The 21,007-nt window shown below is 51.4% G+C and overlaps 1 protein-coding gene across 5 annotated transcripts in view; it reads left to right on the top strand.

Annotated features, from left to right (window-relative positions):
* The window catches only part of EPS15L1 (epidermal growth factor receptor pathway substrate 15 like 1), a 97,733-nt gene that overhangs the window by 25,734 nt on the left and 50,992 nt on the right, over positions 1–21,007 (top strand). For all 5 annotated transcript variants that reach the window (XM_049640126.1, XM_049640125.1, XM_049640124.1 and 2 more), the window contains exons 4-10: positions 279–326; positions 2,586–2,681; positions 3,318–3,380; positions 6,257–6,382; positions 10,787–10,846; positions 14,731–14,964; positions 19,828–19,985. In XM_049640126.1, the coding sequence (XP_049496083.1) occupies positions 279–326; positions 2,586–2,681; positions 3,318–3,380; positions 6,257–6,382; positions 10,787–10,846; positions 14,731–14,964; positions 19,828–19,985 (785 nt within the window). The remainder of the gene's footprint in view (positions 1–278; positions 327–2,585; positions 2,682–3,317; positions 3,381–6,256; positions 6,383–10,786; positions 10,847–14,730; positions 14,965–19,827; positions 19,986–21,007) is intronic.

The raw sequence follows: 21,007 nt of genomic DNA, 5'->3' as shown, positions 1-21,007 counted from the left end.
TTGGGGGGCGCGGCCCGGGGTGGTGTTGTTGTGCGGTGTGGGGGGGGGGGTGCGCGGGGGTGTGCCCCCCGCCCGCGCCGGGGGGGGGGGGGGGGGGGGGGGGGGGGGGGGGGCGCGCCGGTGATTCACCCGTTCCAAATTTGCCTCCCCACCCACAGCCCAGGAGTAGCCACTCTGGCCTACCCGTAAGGTCCACGTGTTGAGGCGCTGGGCGCTCCTGCCCTGTGAGTAAACAGGCATCGGCAGTTGCATTCACGAACATCTTTGTGTTTCCACAGATATGGGACTTGGCCGACCCAGAAGGTAAAGGGTTCTTGGACAAACAGGTATTTACACGTATACACAGAGCAAGTGGAGGGGCTCGGGCCAGGGCCCCCACAGGCTGGGTCACCCCTGCACTTCCTTCCTTGTTATCGCTGCTGACAAGCGTTACTAGACGTAATGAGTGTGGCTTTCAGACCGTTAAAATGGGAAGGTTTCATTTTGAAATAAAGGTCTTTTGAACACTTGAAGCTGTCTTTTCATGGTTAGCATATCTTTTAAGATTTTGTGTGCTCACAAGTGATGCAAATGTTTTCAAAGATATTTTGATATATTTAAGATATTTTGAAATATCTTAAGACTCAGGGAAGTTGCAAAAATAGTTCAGGAAGTTCCCGTGTATCCTTCCTCAGCTCCCTGCTGGGAGAGCTGCTTACGTCACCAAGGCATGACACTCAGAACTGAACTAGAGGCCTTACTCAGGGCTGACCACTTTTTGGGCTTTTTTCTGATGCGCATAGTTCTGTGTAACTTTATCACCTGCGTAGACTCACGTAATCACCACCATAGTCAGGATACAGAACTGCCTGCCCCCCAGAAGAATCTCTCTCGTGTTGCCCCACAGTAATCACACCCTGATCCGTGGCCACCACTCATTCCTTCTCCGTCATAATTTTGTCATTCTGAGAATGTTCTATAAATGGAAATTTACAGTACTTAACAAACGATTTTAAATGATCCTATTTTAATTTAGTCCAGTCTTTCCTGAAACTGTATCCCAAGGGATGTCTTTCCTGGTGTCCTGCTGTCCATGAGCCGATCCATTGGGAAGGCACCATCAGCTTTTCCTCCCTTTCTTGAGATTCATACTGTACATCTGCACGTTAAAAGATTCTGAGGATCCTTGTGGACAAGAAACCCGTTAGCTTTGTCTAATGCAGTTTCCATAAACTTTTTTTACGTCCCCTTTTCCGTACGCTCTCCTCGGGTATTCTGTGGACATCAGTCCGAGAAAGGCTGAGCTAGTGTTTATCTCTTTGGAGGAGTTTGAAAGACCATATGGTGTTTAGAGCTTTTAAGACAGTTCATGTTCTTAGGCTATCCGATCAATTAAAATTAGGTGATTATGCTGCATTGAGTCCCCTAAGCCAGTAACATGGCTGGTTCTGGGGTTAGGAGGGTGAGGAGGAGTTAAGGCCCCTGACGGCCTAGTTCAGATCCTTTGACCCTGCGTGGGAGGTGAGTCCATTTCAGGCCACAGGGGGATGAGTGGGAGATGCTATGTTCAGCGAGGCCAGTGGGATCACAGTGCATCTCGAGTGTTAATTCCCAAACAACTGTGTCTATTTCAAACCATTTTTAAAAAATCAACATGTATTTGAGTCATCGTTTATTTGTAATCTTAAACCCAGGTCTGCTACTTATCTAATCTAGCATTTTCCTAAATGTTGGGAGCTCATTATTGCTTAAAATACATGTATTTGAGGGGCATCTGGCTGGCTCAGTATATGGAGGGCATGCGACTCTTGATCTTGGGGTTGTGAGTTCAGGCCCCACGTCGGTCATAGAGCTTACTTGAAAAACAATAAAGTTATAAAAACTATATTTAATGGAAATTTTGCAGCATTCAGAATGTAATGGACTAAGTCCACTTTGGCACATTCATTCATTCATTTTTAAAAAAAATTTTTTTTAATGTTTATTTATTTTTGACAGAGAGAGAGAGAGACAGAGCATGAGCGGGGGAGGGGCAGACAAAGAGGGAGACACGGAATCTGAACCAGGCTCCAGGCCCTGAGCTGTCAGCACAGAGCCCAACGCAGGGCTCGAACTCGTCAACCACGAGATCATGACCTGAGCCGAAGTCGGACGCTCAACTGACTGAGCCACCCAGGCGCCCCTCATTCATTTATTTTTAATTTTTTTTTTAACGTTTATTTATTTCTGAGAGACAGAGACAGAGCACAAAAAGTGGGGAGGGGCAGAGAGAGAGGGAGGCACAGAATCTGAAGCAGGCTCCAGGCTCTGAGTTGTTGGCACAGAGCCTGACATGGGGCCCGAACCCATGAACCACAAAATCGTGACCTGAGCTGAAGTCTGCCGCTTAACCGACTGAGCCACCCAGGTGCCCCTGCTATATTCATTTCAACAGTGCTCCCAGGGTGAGACCAGTTCAGCTCAACACTCTTGAGTTTTACACGTTCAGTCTTCAGTGTTGGAGCGACGTGAAATCCTTCTTTCTTGAAGCCCACGGCTGCAGACAGCACACCCCCTGTCATTGCCAGCCGGTGGTGTTTACACCTTCCCCTTTCTTGGATTTGCAGGGTTTCTATGTTGCACTGAGACTAGTGGCCTGTGCACAGAGCGGCCACGAAGTTACCTTGAGCAATCTGACTTTGAACATGCCACCACCTAAATTCGTAAGTTCAAGTTCATGCTCTTCTAATATCATCTGTCCGTCCATGTTTTCTCTCTTTCTAATCAAGGTGAAATTCATATAACGTAAAATTTACCGTTTTAAAGCGAACAACTTGGTGACATTTAGTACATTCACAGTGTTGTACAGCCAGCACCTCTCTCTAGTTCCAGAACGTTTCCATCACCCTGAAAGGAAGCCCTTTCCCACGAAGTAATCACTCACCGGTTCCCTCTCCCCCAGCCCCTGGCGGCCATTAATCTTTCTGTCTCTGTGGATTTACCTGTTCTGTCCGGTGATCTCACTTCTTTCAGGCTTCCTCTGTGTTGTAGCGGGTGTTACACTTTGTTCCTTTTCATGGCTGAACCAGGTTGCATTGTGTGGTCTAGCCCATTTTGTTAATTTATTCATCTGTTGGTGGACATAAATATTCATGTTCCAGCATTTGCACACCTCTTTTCAGCTCTCAGGTCTGCACCTCAGAGTGGAGTTGCTGGGACATACAGTAATTCTGCGTTTAACTTTTTGAGGTCTTTCCTCCTTTTGAAAGCACTTTGAGATGTGTATCCTTTCCCTTAACACATCCTCCATAGTTTAATTCTGGGCCAGCCACCAGTGATCGTTTCTCTCCTTTTTACAGCACGACACCAGCAGCCCCTTGATGGTCACACCGCCGTCCGCAGAGGGCCATTGGGCTGTGAGGGTAAGTGAGCAGTGAGCCCCGGTCAGCGCCCCTCGGCCGTCCGTCATGTGCGGTCGTTTGAGCCATTTACGATGTTCAAAACATTGCATGGGATGATTATTTGCCACAGAATTTGGCCAAAACACTTTTGCAGATGAAAATCTCTTGAAATGCCCGTGACCTTTTTGGGCATTGCCCTGCTAAAGCAGTTAGCTGAGTTTCCGGCAACGGGTTCTTAAGATTTTACAGTCACATTTTGTGTTTCTAGGCCATATTCTGTGGCTTTTGCTGCCTGGGTTGGTTAGTCAGGACAGAAGGGGCAATTGTGAGAACTTGGCAAGCACGAAGACCTCCAAGACGTCTTTGTAGCTGTCGCTCTTCTTTCTAGCAAGTTCACGTGTTATTCTTTCCTCTCTCATGCTCTCATTGCTCTTTGAAAATCTTCTCTCAGTGTACGGGGACCGTCTCCACGTCCCACGTCTTTCTAGAAGCAGCAGAGAAAGACATGAGAGGTGCCTTCTAATAGGCACAGAATTAGTCCTAAAGGAAATGCAGGTGGGGCACGGAGACGGTCCTCCACGTACCGAGACCTCCTCACTCCCCACTCGTGGTGAGGGGACTGTCACGTTTCCTCGCTTTTATTTGGCTTAAATACTGGCATTAATAACAGTGTTGCTATAAAATCAAGACCCCCCCCCCCCCCCCCACCCCGTCCCCGCCTCAAGTACCTCTGTCCTGTTTTTTATACAGTTTTTCTGTCCCCTCCTTGGAAGAATTTGGGCAGGGGGAGATTGGTGCAGGGACAGGGCAGGAGGAGGCCTCAAGTACCAAGGGATTGCAAAGTCACCCCTGTGAGCAGGGGAGCTCTTTGCTGGCAGCGGTCACAGTACCAAAGGATTTCCTTCTTCGTAGTCCAGTTGCAAGGCACCTACTTTGAAAACGAGCTGCTTTGTTATGGAAAAACAATGCCCGAGAGATCCTGTTCCTGGAACTGTTCCGATCCCTTTCTGGCAGGGCTGTGTGGGGCCTCAGGAGACTCAGGAGCCGGGCTGGTGCCTGAGGAGGCTGCGAGGCCTCGCGGCAGGCTGGGAAGGAGTGGTGCTGTGATGGGGGCAGACTGTTTTCAAGTTTCAGTCAGAGAAACATTGACAGACCAGCCTGAGGTGACACGTGTTCTTTTCTGTTGGGAGAGCACTGGGCTGCTCAGTGCAGCTCTCCAGACCCTCGGGGCCGACACTGGGCGGGGCGCTCACCTCAGTGCCTCCAGGGCCTTGTGCCTGTAGAATCGGCTTGTGCCCTCATTTCTGTTTTCTTTTTTTCTTTTTAATTGTGGCAAAATATACGTGACATAAAGGTTACCATCTTGACCATTTTTAAGAGTATAGTTCCCTAGTGTTCAGTTCATTCACGTTGTTGTCCATCCATTCCGCCCCGTCCATCTCTAGAACTTTCTCATTGCTCCAAACTAAAACTCTGTCCCCATGAACACTAACCCCCTCTCCCTGCCCCGGCCCCTGGAGCCCGCCATCTGCTTCCTGTCTCTGGGAGTGTGACTCCTCTAGGGACCTCGCATAAGTGGGATGATACAGCCCCTGCCCTTTGTATGCTGGCTTCTGTCCATCGTCATGATGCCCTCAAGGTTCATCCGCATTGTAGCCTGTGTCAAAATCTCCTTTTGTTTTTGAGGCTGAATAATAGTTCGTTGTGTGGGTGCACCACATTTTAGTTGTCCGTTCTTCTTGTTGGGGGGTCTTTTCTTTTGAGAGCCAAGGTGAGCAAGCAGGGGAGGGGGCAGAGAGAGAGGGAGACAGAGGATCCAAAGCGGGCTCAATGCTGACATTGCAGAACCTGATGCGGGGCTTGAACCCATGAACCACAAGATCATGACCTGAGCTGAAGTCAGATGCTTAACTGACAGAGCCACCCAGGCGCCCCTGGAGGGTGTTTTCTTAGTGCACCCAGCAGCTCCAGCTTGTTCACGGAGTGGGTGCTGAGGGTTATGCAATCCCCTGGGGCCAGTGGCTGTGGGCTTTATTTCTGGAGGAGGGCAGGTTTCAGGACCCTGCCTGGACCCGCCTCACCGATGGCCCTTGGATGTGTGACCCACAGTTCATGTTTGACAGTGGACTCAGTAGCTTCCGCTCTGTGCCGTCAGTCCTCCTCACACCTCTCTGTTCAGGAGCAGCTTTTAGAATTGTTTTCTTTGCTGTGAGAGGATTTCCTCTGCTTAAAGTTGATTTTGGTCATTGGTTGCTTAAGTCTTTTTTTTTTTTTTTAATGTTTATTTATTTTTGAGAGAGAGAGAGAGACAGCAAGCACAAGTGGAGGAGGGGCAGAGAGAGAAGAGACACAGAATCCAAAGCAGGCTCCAGGCTCTGAGCTGTCAGCACAGAGCCCGACACGGGGCTTGAACCCACGAACCACGAGATGACAACCTGAGCCGAAGTTGGGACACTCAACCAACTGAGCCACCCAGGAGCCCCCTTAAGTCTTTGGTTTATTTTTATATTTGTTCTTGAGCTCTTTTAGTTCTGTAGGTTGATGCCCAGTTTTCATCGTTTGTCCTAAAGAAGGAACAGCCATTCAGGCCTTCATCTGTCTCGTCCCAGTGTGCTCCTAGGAGGGAGGGAGGGGTGGTCCTTGTCTTCCAGGCAGCCCCTGTGGTGGAGAGTGAGGCCCCAGGCCAGGCCCTGTCCCCCTATTGACCTTGGCCACCAGCGTTGTCGTTGCTGTTGCCGGGGAGCTGTTTCCTTCAGGGCAGAAGTTCACTCTGAACTGCCGTGAGGCTGTCCTGTGCTTTTTGGCGAGGCCAGTGGTGGGTCCTTGCCTGTGTTCATCCAGCTGCGGGTCAGAGCTCATCTTGGATTCTCACACAGGCACACTTTCTTTCCAACTAGGTGGAAGAAAAGGCCAAATTTGATGGAATTTTTGAAAGCCTCTTACCCATCAACGGTTTGCTCTCTGGAGACAAAGTCAAGCCGGTCCTCATGAACTCAAAGCTGCCTCTTGATGTCCTGGGCCGGGTAAGTGGTTCTCTCACACCCTGCAGTGCTGCTGAACTCCGTAGGCCCCGCGCTTGCTCCCCACGTACACATTGGAGGCTCTACGCGTGGCCGTGCACCATCAGGGGGCTTTGCAAGAGCCGATGTGGATGGAGAATTTGTTACAGTCACGCTGGCTTAGGGCCTCATGGATGTGGCTCACAGATGCTCTGCAGCCTGGGAGAAGATGCTGGTGTGGGCCCATTGCACACGTGGGGAGGCAGCCTCAGAAGTGATCTTGCTGCCCAGGGCCCAGAGATGGGCAGGGGTGAGATTTGAACCCAGACCCGGGATCTCCCTGTCTCTCTGCTTCTGGGGAGAAGTGTGGGAGTGTCCATCTATAATTCTTGTCTATCTAGAATTACTTTTTTTCTGCTTAAGAACTTAAGATGCATGGGGCGCCTGGGTGGCGCAGTCGGTTAAGCGTCCGACTTCAGCCAGGTCGCGATCTCGCGGTCCGTGAGTTCGAGCCCCGCGTCGGGCTCTGGGCTGATGGCTCGGAGCCTGGAGCCTGTTTCCGATTCTGTGTCTCCCTCTCTCTCTGACCCTCCCCCGTTCATGCTCTGTCTCTCTCTGTCCCAAAAATAAATAAAAAAAAAAAAAAAAAAAGAACTTAAGATGCAGATTATTTTTTTATTTTTTTTGAGAGAGAGGACGCAAGTGAGTGAGGGACAGACAGAGAGAGAAGTGGGGCTCACCCAAAGTGGGGTTCTTATTTGCCTGAAGCGGGGCCATGAGCTCACCTGATGCAGGATTCTAACTCATGAACTGTGAGATCATGACCTGAGCCAAAGTCAGATGCCTAACTGACTAAGCCATCCAGGTGCCCAGGTGAAGTTACTTTAAATTCTGCTGCAAGCTTAGAGAAAATTTATACATTCGCTTAAAAAAAAAAAAAAACAAAAACACCCTCAGCTTTGTTTCTATTAAATACAATTAAAAAAAATTTTTTTTTGTTTTTACTTATTTTTGAGAGACAGAGAGAGACAGAGTACAAATGGGGGAGGGGCAGAGAGAGAGGGAAACACAGAATCTGAAGCAGGCTCCAGGCTCCGAGCTGTCAGCACAGAGCCCGACACAGGGCTCGAACTCACAAACTGTGAGATCATGACCTGAGCTGAAGTCGGACTCTCAACCGACTGAGCCACTGAGGCACCCCTAAATACAGATTTTTTAGGTACAGCTTTCTGTTCCGGATTGCTTTCCCTCCAGTGAGGTTTGCATCATCATGGCACTGTGTGTTTGCTCTGCACAAAGCCCAGTTCCACAAGGCTGTACTGAGTCCCCTGCTCTGGATTGAGATGGGAGGGATGTCATCTGTCTGGACTGGATTGTGACGATGTGGCAGTCACAGGCCCAGCAGGGGACTGAGCATGGTCCCTGCTACCTTAGGCCACGCCTGTGGGTCTAGCTCATGACGTTTGGTAGAACCTCTGGGAAAGGTGCAAATTCCTGTCCACTTGGATTCACCTAATAACGTTTCTGTTTGATTATGACTTTTTTGGACACTGGCCCGCTTAGTAGGACCCAGGTAGAGCCCACCTTAACAGTTTGCTTTGAAAGAAGGCCACTAAGGGGCGCCTGGGTGGCTCAGTTGGTTGAGCATCCGACTCTGGATTTCGGCTCAGGTCATGGTCTCAGGGTTTGTGAGTTTGAGCCCCGCATCAGGTTCTGCACTGACAGTGTGGAGCCTGCTTGGAATCCTCTCTCTCCCTCTCTCTGCTCCTTCCCATTTTTCCTCTCTCTAAGTAAATACACTAAAGTTTATAAAAAAAAAAAAAAAATTAAGAAAGGGGAATCTCTCAAATCCTTTTGTTCGCTCTTGGCCGTGGCATGGTGTCGGTGGAGCTCTGTGATGGGGACCTTGGCTGATCACCTATAGTTTTTCCAAGGCCTGAGTTTTAATTGCAGCGGGATGGGGTGACCCGTTCCTGCACTTTGTGTGCCTTTACTTGGCAGTCCTTGCAAAGTACCCGATGATGGGTATAATCATGTTGTAGAGCCAAGTCACGAACAAGACAGACTTGACAGAGGTGGAACGTGCTTCGTTAGAAAGGGAGCTCGGCTAGGAAGGGCGCGTTCTGCAGTCTTCTGCCCTGGCTCCAGCTCTTGTGACACAGGGGTCACTTCTCATCTGCTCCTCTGTCCTTCCCTCCTTTTCTTCACACGCCAGCCTTATGTGCACCCGTTCATCCATGTACTCATGCATCCACATCCATTCACCCGCCCACCTGTGCACGAGTGCATCCGTATCCGTGCACGCACACATCCGTAACTGTGCACCCATCCATCCGTGTGTGCATCCATATTCACGCACCCATTTATCTGCGCTCCCAGCTGTCCATGATGAATGCGTCAGTATACTTGTGCATCCATGCGCCTATGCATACATTCATTTACTTGTGCACCCATGCACCAACCATCCATGCAGGCATTCGGGAAGTTTTGGAATCTGCCCTGGGCCAGCCCTCGTGCTGAGCACTGGGAAGATGGCGATGAAATTAGATACAGTCCAGAAGGTCGAATAAACAAATCGTAGTTAAGATCCAAAATAATTAGTGGTTGAGATCCTAATATTCCTTTACCGAGGGCTTAATACGTGCCAAGCCCCATTGGAACACTTTGCACGAATGAAGTCCTTTAGCACTTGCAACCACCCTGTTACGGTTGGCGTCACTTTCATTTTCCAGATGAGGAAATGGGGGCCTTCAGAGTGGCCAGTAAGCCCCTCAGGGTCTCATGGAGATGGGAATGAGGTCCTCGGTGGTCCCCAGGTCCCTCACTCTTCCCTGGTAAAGCCTCTACTACCCAGTGCTTCCCTGGTGATTGTGATTCTGCCCACTGAGGACAGTGGCAGAGGGGAGATGCCTGATCTGCCAGGGCAGAGGGGTACGGGGCAGGCAGGGAAGGCTTCCTAGAGTAGGCACTTGTGGGTTGTGTTCTCTAGAGTAAAGAGATGGGTTGCCAGCGATGGGACGAGAAGGGGTGCGTGGCAGCATGAGCAGAGGCATGCTCGGGAGGGCTGGTGTTCTTAGCAGGCAATTCCTCCCCCAGGGAATGTTGAGCAATGTTTGGAGACAGTTCTGGTTGTCCCACCTGGGTCCGGTGTTGCTGGCCTCGGGTGGGTGGAGGCCGAGGATGCTGCTCAACACCGTGCCATGCCCAGGTCAGCCCCACCACAGAGAGTGACGCGGTCTCGAATGTCCGTGGTGCTGAGGTGGAGGGGCCCCCGGACAGAGAGAGGCTATGGAGCCAGGAGTTCTCATTCTGGTCCTGGTTCCCTGAGCAAGTGCCATCTGCTTGGAAAAGTTACTCTTCCTGAATTGAAACCAGAGGCATACAGCACTCGGCCTGATGCAGAATGCCTCTGAAAGGGCGTCCACATGCTTGAAGGGACTGTGAACAGTTTGGGGTCCCTAGAGGTCAAGGTGGAGTCCCTGGAAGCTGGGCTGTGGTACAGGGACCTGTGTAGGGCACGGGAGGGGGGATGGGGTCCATGTGCCAGGCAAAGGGGCAGGCTCAGAGTGCATTCTAGAACAGTTCCTGTGGTAACCCTGGGGAAAGGATTAGAGGCAAAGAGGCTAACTGGAGGCTGTGGCCTCTGTGGACGATTGGAGAGGCCCAAGTCAAGGACAGCAGCAGGGCTGGGGAGGAGGGCCTGCACATGAGAACTGTCCCTGGGCTGATGTCGCTCCTGATTGAAGAGGTACCAGCACGTGAAGGACCACGTTTGGACCCCAGGTGTCCGCTTCGCTCTGGGTACTGGCGCCCCGCCCAGTGTTGCCGAGTCAGGCAGGCCTGCTGGTTCTGGGGATGCTGACTTGGGTCGGGAAGCTAGTGCTTTGATTGTGGTTTAGACAGTCTGGCACATGGCCTTTGACCCAGTATAGGAACCTGTACCTGGCTCATCTTGAGGGTGCAAGCGTGCTCTGTGTCACCTGCCTCACCATCCACCAATGGGAGAGGAGACGAGACCCCACAGACCTCGAACGCGTGCCCATGGCCAAGCACACCGTGAATGGGGGCGGGGGGGCTTGTGTTCGGAGCAGCACCTGTGGCAAAACCAAGCCGTGTTTCCTATCTAAGAATTCCTTGTGAGACGATAAAGAGAAAAGCAAGGTGGACATGGTTGGAATTACAATCACTTGTTAGAGAAAGTGAGCACAATACAATGGAGGGGTCTTGGAATTGATGGTACTTCATCAGCTGATGGTTTTGCAGAGAACCTGCCGAGGGGTTCTCCAACGCATCTTGAGTGCCTCGCCTTAACCCCGGTGTGCACCGACCGAGCACACGGAATCTGAGTTCTGGCAGACATGCTTCCTTCCCCAGGGAGCCCCGGTGCCCCCCACCTCCCTAGTAAGCCTTGCTCTCTTTCCCTTGCAGGTCTGGGACCTCAGTGACATCGACAAGGATGGGCACCTGGACAGAGATGAGTTTGCTGTGGTAGGCCCCTGCTGTGACTCTCTTTTCCTACTCTGCTGAGGAAGGAAACACAGCTCATGTGGGGTTTCTGGATTCTTTTTTTTTTCCCCTCTGATTTATTTGTTTGTTTGTTTGTTTGTTTGTTTGTTTAAAGTTTGTTTATTTTTGACGGTTGGGGAGAGGCAGAGAGAGAAGGAGAGAGAGGATCCCAAGCAGACTCCATGCTGCCGGCGCAGAGCCCGTTGTGGGGCTCAAACCCGCGAACCGTGAGATCATGACTGAGCCGAGATCAAGAGTCAGACGCTTAACCGATTGAGCCACCCAGGCACCACTTCTTCTGTGATTTTTAGAAAGTAGTTATTTTGATGTGCTTTGGATTTAAAGAAAAGTGGCAGTGATACAGAGAATTCTTTTCAATACCCTCCAGTCAGATTCCCCAGTGTTATTATTTTACCACTTTGCTTTATCCGCCTCCTAACTTTTGCCGTATGTGCATATGTGTACACACATAAAAATTCCGTTTGAACCATTTTGGAGGAAGCTGCACGCACCATACCTTTTCATCCCAGAGTACTTCAGGGTGGATTTCCTAAAACCAGTGAATTCTCTTATGTCACCAGTGTCCAATTCAAACCCAGGAAATTAACATTGGCATTGTCTAAGTTACTATGGTATTTATTACGTGTCCTGTCTTCTGTATTGTTACATCATTAACCTATTATCTAAGGATGTTCGGACATTGCCAGTTGTTCCTAAAACGTCCTTTGCAGCAAAGAAATTCTAGCCTCCTGTGTTATGTTCTGTAGCTCCGTCTCTTTCATGCCCTCTGATCTGGAGGCATCTCTGTCTGTCTCTGTGTCTCGTGGGCATATGGGCATTTTGAAGAGCGCAGGCCAGCAGTTTGTAGAGTGTCCCTCAGCTCAGGGATATCTGCTGTTTCCTCGTGATGGTCCAGGTCGTGCATATACGTGGGGCAGGACCCCACCATGGGGATGGCTTCTTTTCCTTGGGGTACATGCCACTGACAGGACCTGGGATGTCTTCTCCCTTGTTGTTGACATGGTACGAACCTGGATTGCAGTCAGAGCGGAGGCCGGGGTTTCTCCCTGCAGGGTTACTCTCCTCCTCTGTGCTCAGTCTCTCGTGGGAGACACCTGGAGACTGGATGCCCCAGTCTCCTCCACTCTCACCCGCTAGTTCTCAAGGCCTCCCAGGAGTCTCACAGGATTCAGTGAGGATTGTGGTGGTTGCCAGATGAGTTTGTAATTCTGGCACTTCCTGCACATTTCCCAGTGAGCCTCCTACTGTGAGGAATTTGTGTCCGAGTGGACTCATGGCTGCGCCCTTTGTTCCATGTTTGTAATCTTTTTTTTTTTTTTTTTAAACATTTATTTATTGTTGAGAGGCAGAGAGAAGCAGGCAGGGGAGGGGCAGAGAGAGAGAGGGAGACACAGAATCTGACGCAGGCTCCAGGCCCTGAGCTGTCAGCACAGAACCCGACGTGGGGCTCGAACCCCCGAACTGTTGAGATCATGACCTGAGCCAGAGTCAGACGCTTAACTGACTGAGCCCCCCGGGCGCCCCCGCCATGTTTGTAGTCTTTTAGTGGCATGATTTCTTTTGCCCATTTGGAGTTCCTCCCAGCTGGCTCCTTTGGTCACATCCCATCATTCTCTGAGCACTTGCTTCCTCTTGGCACGGTGGGACGCTCCTTGCTCCTCCTGTGTGTTTCCTGCCTCAGCCCGACTTCTCCAGGGAGCCCCGGTTCCATGTAGTGGAGAATGGTGTTAGAAACTACCATGTAGGCTCTGGGGTGCTCAGGGCCCCCGGGGTGCCAACTGCTTTCAGGCCCTCTCAGCAGACAGAGCTGGGAAGTAGGTATACGTGTAGGTGCGCCCAGCAGGTGCCCCAAGACACCGCCATCTGCATTCGGGTCTGCTTATGCCTATGCGAGAGCCCCGGCACTCCACCCCTTCTCCTCTTAGTGGCAGTGGCTTGTCTCTGTGTTGACTAGGGCTCTTGTGCCCTGTCGACTGCCTTCCCAGGCAGCTGCTCTCCCTCCACGCCCCTGCACCTTCCCACCCTGCTCTTCAGCTGCCCCAGCAACCGGACTGACATCCTCACATGCCAGCCCTCCTCACTCCGGGCCTGTGTCTTTCTGTCCCTCCTCTTCTTCCTCCCTTCCCTCCACCTCACACCTTTGACCTTTGACCTTTCTCTCCCATTCAGGGAATTTATTCACTCACCTTGTTCCCTTAAATCTCAAAGTAGAAGAAAGTAGTCTCTTGTAGTTACGGATAGTGTTTTAATAAATAGCAGTTAAGTTCGACCAAGCCAAAAAAACCAAAAACAAAACCCGACTGTGACTTACCTGGGAATTCCCTAGTATCCCTAAGATTCATCTTCCATTCTAGAAATCATAAACCTCCTTAAAATGTGATTTACCACATACACACGAATTGAGGTTTATTATTTCCTTACTGTAATATGTGTGTAAAGCCTTTGAGGATTTTAAACTTAGATTCAATTGCAGCCGTTTCCCAGGTCGGTTAGAAGTTTCTCCAGCAGCGCCCTCTGACCCCTAACCCTCACCAGCACTGGTTGGGTCTTTCCCCACCTCCCCCGTCATCTCTGCTTTGCCTTTTTCACTTTGAGCATTTTCCGTGTGTCTCCATCATCCTGTTCTTTTTACTGGCCGTGCATTATTCTTATTTTTTTATTGTAAAACGCATATAACGTGAAGTTTACCATCGTAACCATTTTTACGTGTGTGATTCAGTGCCATTAATGATTTTACACAGCTATGCAGCCGTCACCAGCACCCATCTTGGGGACCCTTCATCCTGCACACCTGAAACTCTGTCCCCAGCGAACACTAGCTTCCCCTTCCCCCAGTCCCTTATTACTTATTTTTTATATTTCTTCTGGCCACACTGACTTGAGGTATTTGTATCATTTAACTGCTCTTGGGGTGATGCCCAGGAATGGGATAATTGGCCCAGAGTGAGCCCGCACGCGTGCCCCTCCCCTCACGGCCTCAGGAGCCCTGGGTTTCCATTTTTGTTTTGTTTTTGTTATTTCCCATCATTTCAGCCAGGAGTTATGTTATTCTATAAATGGGTCTTATAATTGTGTCATTTGGGGTTTTTTTCATCACTAGCTGGGTTTAACATTTTGTAGCACTTTTTAAAAATTTCTTTTGAAATTTTAAAAATTTTATTTTAGATAATGTGTGCGTGGAGAAGAATCGGAGGGGGGTATTTGGGGGGGGGAGAGAGAGAGAGAGAGAGAGAGAGTCTTAAACAGGGGTTCTGTCCCACGACTCTGAGATCATGACCTGAGCCCCATACCAAGAATTGGACGCTTAACTGACTGCCACCCAGGTGCCCCTTTGTAGTGTTTTTGAGTGACGATAAATTTTACCTATGTTAGTGATCTGGTCTGTATTGCAAATAACAAGGGATCTTTTTAAGGGAGAAGGGCTGTGATTTTGGTTTGGTTTTATTACACTTTAAAACGGGATTAAATCTTTGTTTTAGAGAAAGTTTCTTTTCTCTGCCTGCCTGAAACAGGCGTATACACATCGCAGTGCGTCTTTAGACTTCCAAATTCCAGTACTGTGGGAGTCCTCAGCCCTGGAGCTGGTGGCCCTCCTGTGTGGTGAAGGGACACGTGTGGAGTCTGGCATGATTGAACTCCTCTTGTGCTCATGTGGGTCTTGCGTGATTACACACCTCTTGGAAAAATTATGCATTGGAAGATACCTCATCAGAAAAGGTTTATTTTTCACTCTGTTCAGCTTGGAAGTGACCTCAAAAAGAGCAGCCCATGTCACATCACTGCAGCCCTGGAAAGAGCAGGCCTGCGCCTGGCCACCTGAACGTAATTCTCTTTTGCATTCACAGGCGATGCACTTGGTGTACCGAGCCCTCGAGAAGGAGCCTGTGCCCTCTGTCCTGCCCCCCTCCCTCATCCCACCTTCCAAGAGAAAGAAGACCGTGTTCCCAGGAGCTGTGCCTGTCCTGCCCGCCAGCCCCCCGCCGAAAGACAGCCTCCGCTCCACCCCTTCCCACGGCAGCGTCAGCAGCCTGAACAGCACGGGAAGCTTGTCCCCCAAGCACAGTCTCAAGCAAACACAGGTACAGTGTCTGCTTCTCAGGGCAGCCATTTGCACGTATAGAGTCCCAGCAAGATGCACCTTGGGAGCAAGTAACTTTCGACCCCCAAAAGGTAACATTTGTGATTATGTTTTTAACTGTCATACCTTTTTTATTTTTTAATTTTTTTTTTTTATTTTGGAGAGAGTGTGCACGAGGCAGGGAGAGGGAGAGAAAGAGAATCTTAAGCAGGCTCCATGCTCAGCACCGAGATCCCACAACCCTGAGATCATGACCTGAGCTGAAATCAAGAGCCAGACACTCAAACTGCTGAGCCACCCTGGCACCCTTGGGATTGCGTTTTTTAAAACAATGTTTATGATTGGTATGTTAGTCTGTTTGAGTGTAATGGAGTCCCATAGGATAGGTGACCATGACAGATATCTACTTCTCACAGAAAATCTGGAGGCTGGGAAGTCCCAAGATCCAGGCACCGGCAGATTCGGTGTCTGATGAAAGTCCAGCTCCGGGTTCACAGATGGAATTTTCTTGCTGTGTCTTCACATGGTGGAAAGGGCGAGGGAGCTCTCTAGGGTCCTTTTTATAAGGGCCGTGATCTCATTCATGGGGCTCCACCGTCATGATCTAATCATCGTTCAAAGGCTCTACCTCATAATACCCTCTCATTGGGGGTAGGGTTTTAACACATGAGTTCTGGGGAGGGGTTGGGGCCCAAACATTCAGTCCGTTGCAATGGGGATGCAGAATTAAGTTTCTCATTCATTTGCACACAAATACTGCCCTTCCTCAGACACCCTCAGCTGGCTCCCACCTCTGGGCTCTCTCCTCGTGTCTCTGTCCCCCTTGCCTCAGGTAGCTCCTCTGCTGGGCGGTGCGTTCCCAGATCACACCCCAGCCCTTTGCTTCGTGAGGCTTCTGCTCATGGGCACCTTATCGGGGGGCGCTGGCATGACCACAGCCAGCGTGCCCCGGGCTCTGTCCACCCTGCGTTGTAGATTTCCCACGCCTGGCTTGGTGTGTAGTTAATTGTGTATCCTCGGTCTCCTCCCCGTCCCACCCCCACCCCCACCTTAGCTTCATGAGAACAGTTAGTCCTTGGTTAGAATCTCAGTGTCAGAAGAGTCTCAGGTGCTTGGATGCTCAGTGAGCCTGTTGAACAACCAGCCAGCAGCGGAGGCATCTGTCTCGTCAGGAGGACAGCGTGGGGGCTCTGAGTCCCAGCAGGCAGCATCTGGTGTGTCAGAAAGACGCGTCTTGTTCTGGCAAATGCAGCACACCATCGAGGGCTCTTTTATAAAGAGGCACCTTTGAGATGATCTAAAACATGGAAGAATGTGGCCGTGAGTACATCCTGAGTCATGCCTTGCTCTCTGCCTCACTTGCGGCTTCAAAGGCGGAGCAGTGAAGGTGACACGAAGAGGGCCAGCCAGCGCCGCCACGCAAGTTCAGATACGAACGATAAAAGTAGAAGTGTGTTGTGTTGGTCTCGGCCTGTCAGTCGGTGGCGCTGTCGGCCAGGAGCGCCTGTGGCGCTCACTCGGGCCCCCGTGACTTGTGGCGAGCCCCCACGGACGCTTCTGGCCTGGAGGAGGTGTCTTTGTGGTTCTTGGTAGGATTGCAGAGTGCACCTACATTTCGCAACAACCATCCGGAAAATTTGAAAAAAGAAGATTCATTGCTCACAGGTCCTGCAGAGTGCGTGTCACCCCCAGGGCCACCACAGCAAGGTCGTGGGTAGAGAGAGAGTGAGCTCGGGCACGGGACTCTGCCTCTTTCGGGGTCGAGGGTGGGGGCCTAGGGTTTCTCAGGCTCGCTCTTCCTTGGTGAATTTAAAACATAAGAGTGGGAATGAAAGCAGGGGAAGGGAAAAGCAGGGTCACTCAGGCGGCCAGTTGTCTAGGTCACCCAGAGCTTTTTAGTGGGGACCGTCATGGGCTGGCCTGGCGCTTCCTAGTTGTGTGGCTGGCAGTGTGTTTATATGAGATGGATAGTTTTGAAATGGGTGCCTCAGCAATCAAAAGCTTAATGACAGGCACTTAAATTACAATAAAAAACCCCCAAATTGTCAGGCACTGAACGCTACAGAAATAGACGATCAGACAGTGGTTCCTCTTGCACGTGACATCATTCTAAAATTAAGCATTCTGGGGGGGGGGGGGGGGTAAAAAAATAAAATAAAATAAAATTAAGCATTCTGCCTGGTGGTGGTTGGGCGGGTGCGGTTAGTGGCTCATTTTCCAGGAGCTCGCTGCACCGAAGAGTAAGGGTCCCATCAGGGAGGGCCGAGGTGGTTTGGTCGGTTGGGGGTTGGGGGGGTTCACACGTTCCCCGTCACTGCCACGGCCGTGTGGAGAGGCACAGGTGATGGGGCTTCCCCTCTGGTTGGTGAGTCTCACATGGCTGTCGGTCAACAAGCCCAGCATCCAGATGGTCCAGTGTGGGCATCTTCAGCTCGGCAAACCACCAGCCATGCCCAGCACTTTGTGGACATGCGCAGTGACCGTGGGACTAGCCTCTGCCCTCCTTGGGGAGATAGACGATAAGCATAACCATAAACTAAGGAAGGTCAGATAGCTATGAGAAGCAGAACAGGGCCCAGCCTGGAAGCACTGAGGTGCTCCTGTAGGTGGGGTCAACTGGACGGTCACTGATGAGGTGCCCTGAGCTGATCCCTGAATGACAAAAAGCCGTCGGAGGACTAGCATATGCCAAGGCTCTCAAGTGGGAACCTGTAGAAACAGGAAGAAGGATGGGGGTGGAGTTAAAGCGAGGGCCGAGGCTGGTAACTTGGACCCGCGTGAGCTATTGTTTTCTAAGACAACCTAGTGCCTTGTGTCTGCAAAATTCTTGCCAAGAGTTCTTATTAATTACCGTAGGTTAGGTTAGTGGTAATAGGTTTTACTGACAAGGAAGCAGGTGGGGCCAAAGTTGCTGACAGGTGCAGACTGACTAGCCTTGTAACCCAGATCCATGGTGATCTGGTGACTCTCCCCGGATCCTAGGAGCGTGCTGCTGATTACCACTAGACCTATTTTACCGGGGACCTCTGTCAGGATGGGGGAGGGAGGAAGACGTATGTCCCCTTCCCTAAGGATGAGGGCGCTGGTGGAATCACAGACATGAGATCGAGCAGTTCTGGGGACCCGCAGTCACCATGCTGTCCCCTCCTCTGCTTCTCTCACCTCCAGACTAATGCCACCAGGTCTTGTCCTCCCAGCCGGCTACGGGGTGTAGGCACTTCCAGCCAGCAGGGTCTGTTCCCCTTTACTGGGGCCTGTGGCTGCCAGACCAGCCCCTTCTGGGAGACCCAGCTCCGAGGAAAAGGCTGGGCGTTGGAGTCTGGCCACCGACCTGCTCTGGGATCTCAGAAATCAGGCAGCAAGCCATTTTGTTTGCACACCGAACATCAGGACTTTAGTCATCCCAGAGTGGTAACCTCTTGGGACCTGCGGAGCACAGAAACCGTTGTCCCCCTCAGCTCAGCCTGTCTGACCCACTGTTACTTCCTCTCTGGGTTGCTTGGCGTCTGAGGTTTAGCTTGCTCCAGACACTGGATATGAAGGCGGCAAACTTCTTCGCTAGAGATCCTTTACGTGTGTCTTTATGCCTCCCCTGGGGTGGCTTACAAAATTCATATAATGGGACGCGGAAAACGCAGGTCTCTGAACTCTTGCTGCCTGAGCCCTTGCTGTTTGAATTTGGCCCATGGATTCTGATAAATCCGTGGCAGACTAAATCATTCTACTCCCTATCCGAAATCCTGGAACCGAAATGATACGGGTAATGTGGTGTCCCTTGCTTCCCACCCTTGCTTTCTGGATTCCCGGTGCTTGAGTTAGGATCCCACTGGATTTGGATAACGAGGGAGACCTGTTCAGAAAAAGCAGATAAGGAGGAACATCTCTAGAAAAACGGGTAGAGGCACTGTGGAACTTGGTTCGGAGAGCACACCAAAGGTCAGAGGTGATGCGTCTGGAATTAGCGGTGGAAGGGGCCCTGGTGCCTCTGGATTAGGAGGTGCCCGGGCCCCGGTGAACCCTCAGTGGCATTTGCCTTCCTCACGTAGACCTGAGCAGGCGGTGTGAGGGGTCACGCGTGCAGCGGGTGGCCAAGCCCCATGACTGCAGACATGATGCTACGCTGGGCTCTCAGATACTCAGCTCTGTCCGCCTGTGAGGGCCCTTGGGGGCGGTGGGGCTTTGCGGGTGGACGGCATGCTCGTCGGGGGCCCGGGCTCCTCAGCCAGCGCCAGGGGGCCCTGAGCGCCTGCCTGTCTAGCAGATGCCATTTTCACACGGGCAGACGTGTTCACTGCCCATCAGTGCCAGGTGGGACACCTCACGGGGGGATTGCCATGTCACGGGGAATGGAGTCAGGGACAAAGGGTGGAGTACAGAATCCTCAACTGTGGGCATTGAGAATACTTCTGGCAGCTGCAGAGAAGTGTTTGCAGGCAGAAAACGAGAGGGCCAGGAAGGGCTGGTTGGTTCTCAGGAGGCCGTCCTTCTAGCGAGGACCGTCAGCAGGGTCTTGCCTGGCGCACTTGAAGTCCCCTCCTGGAAGGAGGTCATTGGCTTCCCTTCAAGTCCCTTTGGACCTGCTGGGTCTCTACCTCCCTCTGAATACAAGGAGAAAGGGGGCTGTGCGATGGCGTGGGAGAGGTGCACGTTGGCCACCAGGTGAGACTGACCGAGTTGGTGTGCACTGCTCTCTGCCTCAGTTTCCCTGTTTAGAGAGTGGGGCTCCTGTCTGCCCTCTCGTTTCGTGGTGCTGCCCTAATGCACGGAGAGCATCCATCAGGAGCATGTGAAAGCCCTTTAATAGCGTGTGTTTATGGTTTATAGTCTAGAAGCTCTAGACTAATGGTCTTGAAACCCCTTTCAGCCAACAGTGAGCTGGGTGGTGCCGGTTGCAGATAAGATGCGATTTGACGAGATATTCCTGAAGACCGATCTGGACCTGGATGGCTACGTGAGTGGCCAGGAGGTGAAGGAGATCTTCATGCACTCGGGCCTCACCCAGAACCTTCTAGCACACATATGGTAAGGATGGGTAGCTGGACGTCTGCTCCCTCTGGGCCTCCCGTGTGGAGGTGATGGCCACGGGTGGCTCCGAGGGGCCCCGAGGAAATAAGCTTTGTGCTGAAGGAAGGGCGGGTGACCTTCAGGGCCTGGGGGTCAGGGCCTCCACCTCTGCCTGTCACTTAATCCTCAGCAGGCTGATCGGGGTGCCGAGTGAGGTACGAGTGTGAAGGCCCTTCCCCCGTATCCTGGGCATGTCAGCTCGCTGCCTGTTTAGTCCCTCTGGAAAGCTGTGGGGCGATTTGCTTGAGTGTCTGGGGCGAGTTCTTGCTGGTTCTAGCAGGAGGCCCCGCCTTTGCCACAGCTAGTCAGGGTGCAGATGCATGGCCCTGCCCCTCTGGGGCGAGTGTGTGGTACGTCTCCAGGGACTCTAGCAAAGCCACCCTGGGCAGTGGGGGCTGTGGCCGCCTTCCCCAGGAGGCCTGTGAAGGTCAGCGACTCCACTGCCGTCAGGGGGGTGAGTGGTCAACAGGACTCTGGTCCCCAGCCATGGGGACTGCCCCACCCTCACTTTCCTTCAGGGTGAACCAGAGCAGTCTTCCCAGTGCTGGGATGGCTCCTTCTGTAATTGGCCAGTGGTGAAAGTCACTTTCTAACTTTTGTTCTCAGGGCTTAGGGGGCTTCACTTGGGAGTCACAGGGAGGGAATTTCTGTATAATTCTGGAGAAGTGAACCTCTCCAAGCAAGAGCAGTGGCATTTTATTTTATTTTATTTTATTTTATTTTATTTTATTTTAATTAATTTTTTTTTAACGTTTATTTATTTTTGAGACAGAGACAGAGCATGAACGGGGGAGGGTCAGAGAGAGGGAGACACGGAATCAGAAACAGGCTTCAGGCTCCGAGCTGTCAGCCCAGAGCCTGACGCGGGGCTTGAACCCACGAACTGCGAGATCATGACCTGAGCCGAAGTCGGACGCTTAACCGACTGAGCCACCCAGGCGCCCTATTTTATTTTTTTAATAGAATTTATTGTTGAGTTA

This window comes from Panthera uncia, chromosome A2, assembly GCF_023721935.1.
Source record: "Panthera uncia isolate 11264 chromosome A2, Puncia_PCG_1.0, whole genome shotgun sequence".
NCBI lineage: Eukaryota > Metazoa > Chordata > Mammalia > Carnivora > Felidae > Panthera > Panthera uncia.
This window is presented reverse-complemented; position numbering and strand designations above follow the sequence as displayed.